Source organism: Haliotis asinina, chromosome 8 (genome assembly GCF_037392515.1).
Source record: "Haliotis asinina isolate JCU_RB_2024 chromosome 8, JCU_Hal_asi_v2, whole genome shotgun sequence".
In the NCBI taxonomy this organism is placed as follows: Eukaryota; Metazoa; Mollusca; class Gastropoda; order Lepetellida; family Haliotidae; genus Haliotis; species Haliotis asinina.
The window spans coordinates 53,369,791-53,380,351 of NC_090287.1; the positions used below are offsets into that span (position 1 = coordinate 53,369,791).

The 10,561-nt window shown below is 35.3% G+C and overlaps 1 protein-coding gene across 1 annotated transcript in view; it reads left to right on the forward strand.

The window, feature by feature from the left end:
- LOC137294583 (uncharacterized) overlaps positions 1-10,215 on the forward strand; it is a 32,013-nt gene extending 21,798 nt beyond the window's left edge. The window contains exon 8 of the mRNA XM_067825630.1: positions 147-10,215. Coding sequence (XP_067681731.1) covers positions 147-273 — 127 coding nt within the window. The 3' untranslated portion in view covers positions 274-10,215. The remainder of the gene's footprint in view (positions 1-146) is intronic.
- Positions 10,216-10,561: the final 346 nt, after the last annotated feature.

The following is a 10,561-nucleotide window of genomic DNA, read 5'->3' on the forward strand; positions in this document are numbered from 1 at the left end:
CATTGGATTGTCTTGACAAAAAGCAATTATTTACAAATGAATGTCATATAACTAGAATATAATTGCTGACTGCAGCAATAAACTAACGATGCAAGCAAAAAATTGTCTGGAAGGTTTGAGAACATTTATGGTATCCTCTGTTCCAGGCAATTCCGTATGACGAGATTGGATGACGATGACGATGACCTGATAATGTCTAATGACACTGATGACTTTGTAGGTGGCGGTCAGGAAGCTAGTTTCAGTAACTCCAGTTACACACGCTTCAAGTAACCAGAGATCTCATGTTGTGTATGTCCTTGAAAACTGCCCCGGTCGTGTTCCATCAAGGGAGATAAGTTGACTGACACACAATTGAACTGTGTTACATAAAGTTACCATCTCACTTGAATGCATCAGCCAATTCCTTTTTAAGCAGACTCCAAGCCCCCTTTTGGTGATTTTTGTCATAAATAAGTGCTTGAATGAATGTTCCGATAGTTATTTTCTACTCTTGTATGTTTATTTCATATTCAGAATATTGATGTTTAGCAAATTGATGGGATATTTTATACTTCATGTGTGATATAATAGTTTTCTTCTTGAAGCTTTTATGATTGAATATACTACACAAAATACAACTGCTACTTAAAATGGTGTATAATCAATGGATAGTGAAATTTTTCAATATGTTTCTATGATTCTCTGAAACTATTTAAAATTGTGATGAAGACATATTTTCTAGTGCTTTTAACAGTTATTTTCTTATTCTCATAAACCAGACTTCTTAAAATGTAACATTTAATTTGTAGTGCATTTTACGGTGTTTCTGTTGTTCTCATTTACCAGTACTGCTTAAAGAGTGATCTTTAATGTAGTACCTTGAAGTATTAAAGGCTTTGATAGTAATTCTGTTATGTTTAAAGTCAGATGGTTGTGTAATCAACAGTTCCTTCCCACATGTTGCTAGTTTTACAAAGCGTAGAGTCTTTACCCTAACGGCAATACTTGCAGGGAGTTATGTCACCACCCCAACATACAGGTAATAAGTTATAACGTTTTCAAGATAGATAGATTCTTTCTGGGCAGTGGAAAATCTGTGCAGTGTATCTCATTGTTTTATTTATGACGTTACAGACCAATGAATGCTTGGTTTTGATAGCGCAGAGTTTAGGAGATGTGGTCTGTAGAAACAACTGTTGCTGAACAATCCGTCCATCTGATAATCCATGTGTTCATTTGTTACGATGAGGCGAATATGATACATATCATGAATAAGCGGTAATAAATCTAAATTTTAGGTAACGATTGCAATAACAGTTGATGTTTTGTATTTTTCATTATACTAATGAAACAATAGCAAAATACATTCTTTGACATATTTTGATCATGTTGAATTATCACAACTTTAAAGTGTGACCATGTGATTGTCAAATAAAACATATGGGAGTATTGACAGTTATCCTACCTGGCTTAGGTGTATTTCATTTCTTATTTTTCTTAGTGATAAATAATACAAAATAGCACTCTTTTTTGCAACATTCATTAATATTGTGTTCTAGTGATCACGAATAGCAAATTAAATTAATGAACTGATATGGGTCCAGTGAGTTGTTGTGTGATACTGTATGTGTATGGCTATTTAGAGCATTTTTGGATATATGTACAGAAATTAAACATTTTGAAGGTGAAAATAGTAAGATATGTGCTGTTTGAAGATTACATTTTAATCTGTTCGTGGCTCCTGCCATTAGACCTTTTTGCTGGCTATATTTGTTTTAATTTATTTTGATATTATTGAAGCTCAAAATATTTGAACAGAATGTGTTATTTGCTTTGTTAGCAAGTTACATTCAGTCATATCTTGGAGTGATTTGAATTTGAATGTGCAATGCATATACATGTATCTGTTTTAGATAACATTGCTTAATTATTACCTATTGATGTTGACATAACATGTGGTAAGTCTTTTGTATGTTGAATGAGAGGAACCAGGATGTCGCACACTGACATTTGACTATTTGTTATATACTCCTGATAGTAATACAGGGCTGCAGTGTGGATGTCTTCAAATTCCATATTGCACCCTGGATTCTGTATTTGAACCCTTGCCAGTTCTACTTTCTCAAAAGGTCATTAAACAGATTAATGCAAGGTAAGATGGCATATAAATGTATAAAAAACATATAACATCATACTAGTGCATTTGGATGTTTGGTATTGACCAATACGATATATGGGAGCAGAGATTATAATCAGGTCATAGCACTCATTAAGCTAGAATACTGTCATAGCATAAGAGGGTGATGTGATTTGATTTCAGTGAGATTACAAACAATTCAGTAGTCTTGGTTTGTTAATGGATAGACTTTATCTGATAGAGGACATATTTACAGTAATTTTAGACTGCAGTGCAAACTGATCTTGTGAGTCTTTTAGAGAAATTGCAGGAATCATGCCGTCATAGTTACTGATTCTTCCTGTGTGGAGTTCAGTGTTGTTAATATTGTAAGATGTCAATGACTCACTGTAAATCATTAAATTAATGCATCCTAAACTTGATGTGAGTACGAGCGTCTAGTCCAAAATGTGTCACAAAGTTAATGTGACCTCCGGTATATATGTTGACGATAAGATGTGACAACCTGAATCTTTGATGTTGTTCATTTTATTTTCACACTTGCTGTTTACCAAATAACCTAAATTGAGCTTGTTAGGCAACAGCTGGAAACTGCTGACAATGTTTTGATTGCGCTGCCATGGTCAGACTGAAATGTGTCATTATAATAATGCAAGAAGAGTACAGACACATTTTTCACATTGATAAAATGCTTGCATTAATTTTATGAATTACAGTACCTGTATTTCAAGCATACTAGGGTTGTTATGTCACAAATAATTTAAAATAATTGATTTAAATCTCATCTCAATGCGTTATACACAAACCAAGGTGTTGTTTTGTGTCAGATTTGTTTTGAATTAGTTAAAGGTTGAATTTATGCAACTTTGCGCAAACTGATCCTTGGAATGAAGTTACATTTACATGTTGCAAGTTACATTTACATGTTGCAAGTTACATTTACATGTTGCAAGTTACATTGGTGGCAGACTGTTGATAAAATTATCGTCCTGATTTCACAATGTTTTGAGTGCAAGACTAAATTAAGAGGTCATTTGGATTAAAACATTTGTTGAAAAGCCCAAACCCATATTACCAAGGTCAAAATTACACAATATTAATATGAGAATTAATATTTATTGGAGATTTATGGTAGATAGTCATACATGGCATACTTCTGTCATGACACTAAAGAGTAGGAGGGCTGTTTGGTGGGAAGTAAACAACATTTATGACAAACTAGGATAAGTCAGACCGGCACAGAGAACTAGTTGACTAGAAATAGACGTCGAACAGCAACCCATTTTGTTAGTGATAGGTAGAGCAGATTTAGGCCAGTGCACGTGCAGTGTATGTTGTTGAAATTGACTGATGTAGCTTGCTCCTATGACTCTCATGTAGTGAGTGTAGCTAATCAGTAATACACTAAACCTGATCCCGGATGACCTGGGGCCCTTTCACTCACAATGGCAGCAGTCAGACATGCCCATACAGGGCAATTGTCAAGTCGCTTCTCAACTTACCCTTGTTTGCCAGTGATAGAGAGTGTCAACTAATAGCACTAAAGCAACATTGGTCGTAGATATGGTTATGTAGTATACAGGTTGATTCTTGTATATAGAACTTACGCTGTACATAATGTCATCAGTGGGAGCAGATTACTGTAGTTATATATTTATGACAAGTGTTTGGTCTCTGAAGCATTATACAATGAGGACCTTAAAAACTCCATATTGTTGATTTGCTACCATCATTTGAAGAAAGGAGATTTTTAAAACTACCTAGTTACTGTTTGTTGATAGACCTGCTATACATCGTGCAGCTGAGATGTGTGAATGTTTTGTGTAAATAGCCTAAATAGTATAACGAATGTGTTTTATTTTTTCCTCATTTTGCATATTTTGTTGATTTGATTACTATTTCTTTTGACTTTACATATCTTTTTGAATTGGTGCAATTGAATTTTTATTTGCTTAAAATTTGTGTTCCACTGGTAAGAAAGTGGTTTTCTTATTGAAAGCTTATTGAGGGAGGGGACAGTCAGAGGTGCCACAATTATGAGAATTGTGTCTCTGAGGTGTGATAGAAGCTCTTCTAAACTCGAAGATACCTTGATTTTGTTTGTAGATTTGTCAGCACCGTATTCATGAGACTTTTCCAAAGTGGTGAAAGGGTAAGACCTGCACCACTTCTCCCTATCAGCACAAGGTGTCATGCCCTGATAGAATGTTGAGCGTGTCTTCACTTTCTCACTTGACAGTCGGATAGCCCAGTGGTTGAAGTGTTTGCTTGTCACACTGATGACCCAGGTTTGATTCTCCACATGGTACAGTGTGTGAAGCCGGTTTCTGATGTCCTCTGCTATGATATTGCTGGAATTATGCTAAAAGCAGTGTAAAACCCACCTCACTCAAAGTTAATGCACAATAATTTTCAAAGTTGTGCCATAAAGGTTCCAAATCCTTTGTCTACTTATGTATGACATGCCCACATTTCATTGCCACGTGTATATTAGACATGTATCTAGATTTGAAAGTTTTCTTCCATTTATTTTTCTAAACTTTGGAGTTGATATCGTCTAGGTGCTGCTATCACCTCGTTGCTGATTCTCATGGCTTCAGTTTGATGTACTATGCTTGGTGCTGACTGCTCTTATATACTCTCTATCATCATTTAGCATCATCAGTAGTTGCTGAAGCGTAGAAAGAATGAAGCAAAGATCAATTCAGTATTCTCAACGACAGCAAGTATGTATAGTTAGTGATCTGTTGGTAAATCTGCCCCAGATAAGGATTAATGAAATGGCCATTTTATAGTCCTGGTGTAATATTTGTTCACACAGTTTCAAATTATAGGATTACGTTTCTTCAGCTGGGCAAAACTGAACAATTGTTTTCTTTTTTCACAACCGTTTCGTTTTTCAGGACTTGTATTGTTGACAAAACCCTTCCAATGCATTATTTGCTGTTTATATAGTAAACAAAGGACACTCTGTACAAGTGTTCACAAACAAACCCTTTACTGTACACTGTTTAAATGACAGATTTCTGGTATTCCACCATGATATGACTGGAATATCACACTCAGTCACTGTAGTCAAATAAATTTACTGCCTTGGAGATTTTTTATTAAGAATGTGATATTGTTAATGACCTAGTATTGGGTTCACATATACAGGAGTGTCTGTCATGTTTCAAGCATGTATGTTATAGGGAAGTGAGCAAACACTCAGAAATTAATCTTTACATATTCATGAATGGTTTTGAAATATTATTTAGGTGTTCATTATGTGATATTAGTGCTCATTCCATTGTTTAATTTGGCCAGACCAATTTTATTTCTTGTTTTATAGATTTTTGTCCTAAAACCTGAAAGCAAGAGGGAAGGAAAAAAATAATAAAATCACCAAGTTAATATGCCTAAATATGAAAGAATTTTACTTCTTTTAGTTTACTATGAGTATATGTGGGGCAAATAAGCAATACAAAAATTCTTTTCTTCTAAAGATGAAAATTTTTTACTTTGTCTACTTTACTATCCAAAAAATCCGACCCAAAAATTTTGTTGTAGGTTTACATTTTGGCCATTAAAAACATAAGGATATTATTTTTTGAGGAGGGAATAATGGTGTTTATTTTTATATTTATTTATTTTTTTTAAAATACATCCAGCAGAATAGTAAATCAAGAAATGTAATTGATCAGGCCATATGAGCAGGCCTACCGCTGTATGATCAGTGTGATCGGCCTAAGCATGGCCTACCATTTGTATGGTAGGCCTGATTAGGATTCCTGGATGGGAGGAGCAGTGGGGTAGTCATGTGGTTGAAGTGTTCGCTCGTCACACCGAAGACCCGTGTTGGATTCCCCACGTGGGTACAATGTGTGAAGCCCATTTTCTGGGGGCCCTTGCTGTAATATTGCTGGAATATTGCTAAAAGCAGCGTAAAACTAAACTCACTCACTCACTCTTATCTCCTTGAGCATTGCAAGCTGCTGCTGCTGCTGAATAATTAGTCAGTTGTTGTTTGTGTGAGAGTCAGTTGTTCTCGTAATGTCTTTATGCTGTCATGTCCTTGCTTTTTATTACTAATTTCCGAACTTCGAAATGAATGCTTTATATTAATATAATGCATTTGATGATCATCAGAGACCAAAAATATGACAAGAAACTTTCAAATTCATGTTGATCGTTGCTATGGTTATGTTGCTAATTGCCATACTTCTTCCCCTTCCCAGGATTCCCCACATAAAGCATTTTATTGCTTCATGAATATTCAGTGTGTAGTTTTGTGCAGGCCTCACTAGCAGCAACTGAATCGGCAGAGTTACATCCCTTGGTGTGCCATGATTCGTTGAGGTGCTCCCTGTGGTTCATTGGTGTGTTCTTCATTGTCCATTGATATGTTCTACCTGGTCACTTTGTTCTGACTTCCTGTGTTAGTTTGGAAAACACTGATACAATTATGTACTGTTTAAAGTGATCTCAGACAAGAGCATTACAACCACTGTGCCAAGGTATGAAGCAATACCAAGAATGTTTAAAAGCCACTTGCCACAGGGCAAGTGACTTTAAGAAAGTAACTTGTCCTGACTGCTTTTTGACTTGTCCTGAATTTTATGACATAGTCATGGTGTTGTAATTATGAAAGAATAAATCAATGTGGTATTAGTTGATATGTTCAGAAGATCAACATGGTATTTTGATGTTAATGAATACTGGACTAGTTGGTGAAAAGTGATAAATAGCAAAGAAAGATAACTCTACTTTGTTATCATTGTGAAATGTGAAATTAATTCCAAGTTTATTTGCAGTTTGAAACCATATGTGGAAATTATCTAACAGCTCACGGACAAGTAAGATACCATTATTTGATTGCCCGAAATGAAAGCTAACTTGTCCTTGGAGCAGATGATGGGATTTGTGAACCCCTGGCAATACCTTACATTACCTTACCTCACCTTATGTAAGCCTTAACATAGGCTTATGATAGTGTCAGTGGTTACTTCATACTGTACCCAAGTTACTATCAACTTCATACATGTTGACATTCTCCTTCATGGGTATCTAAATGGAGTGGCAACCCACCCAGGTTTTGCAATGTCACCTGAGAGAAGATTATTTCACCAAGTTATTGTGTTTGGAATGCCTTTTGTACCATTGGTAAATATGAACTGTACCTGAAAAAGGACATCTCTATCTGAGAAGAATACATTTAGTGAAGCATCTTTTACAACCATGTGTACATATCACCAGTAGTTTGTGGAGAATGTCCCTATGAGTGGTAGCTAGAGGAACCTCTTTCATATTGACTTCTATAGATCGTTCAGCATTATTATGATCACGATTATGCAATGTATAATGTTTTTAATTTATGACATACAAATATAAGTTAGTGATCCCCTGCAAGGTGTATGAATTACAAGAAATTCACTCATTTTGCTGAGACCTCAAAATTGAATTTTTGCGGATGGTTTGAGTGATTGATGCAGTTTGTCTTTCAACAACCCATCCAGTTACCTCCCTTTACCTCTCCTAACACTTGTTCAATATGTCGAATAAACCATTTTGCTATGTATTACCTTTTTTAACCTCCATGTATATCTGCATGCTGTCGATTTCATGTACTATCATGTACAATAATAATGGTTGGATTGAATGTTGATGATGTGTTTTACAGAAATCAAAGAGATCACTTTCATATATTCATACAAAATACCTGTTATCAGTCCACAAATAATGTAGAACCTGTATTTGTTATAAGACATTTTGGACGTGACTGACTTCTGCCTCTTGAATGGATGTTGATGATGTGTTTTACATATTTTTCACATATTCATTCAATGTACCAATCATCAGTCCACAAATTACATATAACCTATATTCATATATTTTTAAGCTGATATATATGTAAATGCTGTATCATGTTGACAATTGTTCTTTTTCTTTATATATTCTCCAAGTATATATACACCAAGGATAACCTTTAACCTTATGACTGCTTCACTTCTTACATAATTTTGAGCAGTGTATATTAGTTTGATGGCAAATATATCTGCAAATCAGATCATTTTAATTCAGGAGTATTAGACATGTGACCCATGTTGAAGGTGTTTCCCTATGCTCAAGGGTTTGAATCCCAGTTTGCTTTGGTTCCAAGTTTTCTGGCAGCATGCATATGCACGTAGGATTCAGCTGAACGGTGAATGGTTAAAGCAAGCAGCACCTTCCAACATTAGGTGACACACCTTGATATGACAATAATTTTGTTAAAAGTGGCATATAAGCAAACTCACCCACCTTGATAAAGCTTTGATGAAGCAATTAATTTTCAAACTGTTGATAACATTATTCAAGGGAGGTAACTCTGACAGACAGATCCATGTTGGAGTTGGTACATCAATGTATGCATATTTTGTTTAGTTGGTAGTTTGATATGTTTAGTGTACATTAAAGACAAAATGCTCATGCTATCCCAATCGATGTGTCTTTTTACCACATACAAATATTGCAATCATATGTATATTGCCATTTGGGTGCTGGAAATCACATCGTCATGTAGTCAAGAATTTGCTACTTTAGCTGAGAATTGCTTTTTATAAGAAAAAGTGCTTATGTTCGCCTGACCATTATATTTGTTAATTTACAAAGGATAAATGATGCTGTCAGTAAGATCTGACACACGTTAGATCCATGTGTTCATGTTTCCAGTGCTCATCTCTTTATTCAAGTTGATTGTTAGCAGCTAGCCTTGACAGAAGGCAAGGAGTTTTTTTTTTAGAAACTCAATAATTTTAATTTCATTCTTAAGTCTTTTTGTAATGTGTACATATTTTTTGATGGATGTAATTTTCAGTATCAAAACATTATTCAAATCTTTTATTATTCTGTGTTGAGAATCTACTCAAAGTCATCAAGTGTTCTTGGGTATCTTTGCCTTGATGGCGATGAGTTCTGGATTGTCATGTGAGTTTCTATGTGTATGTGTTGTTATGTTAATACATCAGTATTCCAGTACTGAGTATTTGGTGTATGGAATCTGTAGGACCCTATTCTCACAGATATCTCAGCTCTACATCCATCTTACATGTATGTTAAATGCCACTAAAATTATGAACGTAACAGGGCCTATCTTCAGATCCTCAGTATTTCTTGTTAACAGTGAAACTACCTCTACCATGATGTAACATTAGTTATACTATAGCACCATTTTATAACATTAGTTATGGGATGGGACAGTTAGGTAGTTAAAGCGCTCACTTATCACCCCAAAGACCTGCGTCCAAATCACCAACTGGGTACAATGTGCAATGCCCACTCCAGATATGCCCTAGTAGAACTTATTGCTGCAACCTAAAACAATACCCACTCATGCCAGTTGGGGATTTCGTACTAACATTTTGCAGCAGACATTCCAGATATTGGCCTAAACAACATCCAGTTGTCTTTATATATGTACAGTCGTGTCAGTAGTATGTTTGAAATCTTTGATGAAAAAGGCCTTTTTATAGAATCTGAAATATGTTTTTGATGCCTGACAATGCTTGCAGATCAGTTTGGCAAAACTCGGCAACGTCATTGGGAGGTGATAAGTTGTTGGTCAGATGCTAAAAAATATTCCTCAAACAAGAGCAGTGCTTATGGCCATCATTTGTTCGATCCAAGATGCAGCAGAGTGTCAGATATGAGATAGGCCGGTTGGCTAAATCACTTATCAGAGATCAATACTGTGTACACTACTGATCAAGGTGATCAGCAGAAGGTACAATTATACCCCAAGTTTTTAATCCACCGAGTACATGATGTCCATTTCTGAATGTGTTTACGTAACAACATTCCAAAATCAACTATTTTATTAAGAATTTTGAAGTATCTGTGATATATGTGCTCATATGAGGTTGTCCGTTGCTCACTCATTTCACATATACTACTCACAAAAAGTTAAGGAACACCCTTTTGTTCATATTATATGACAGATTTGCTGTAGTGGTATGCTTTAACTTCTGATGAGTAGTATATATCATTGTTAACTTGCAACAAATCACAACAGATGTGTCGTGCCAAAGTGCCTTCGTGTTGTATGTACATCATGTTTCTCAATAAATATTTCTCATATCCGTCTCCTGTTGTGTGCTTTCATGACATGTATGATACTTGGATGAGTATCTGACTTTGTAATGGTAGTCAGATGTATGAAAAGTATAAATTATCTATAAATTATCTAAATTATATATTGTTTGCCAGGTCTTAATTCAAACTTGAAGTGATCTCATTCATCCAGAAGTTCAAAGAAATTTGTATAAAAAGCACTGGACTTTCTGGCTGATGAAATTACTGCTTGACACGCATTAGATGACCCTGCGCAGTAAATGCGTTTGTGACAAGTCGGCTGGGCAAGGAATGTAGACGAATACACTCAACTGCTACAGGTACATGAGGTAGGTTGGGGACTAAGCAATACAC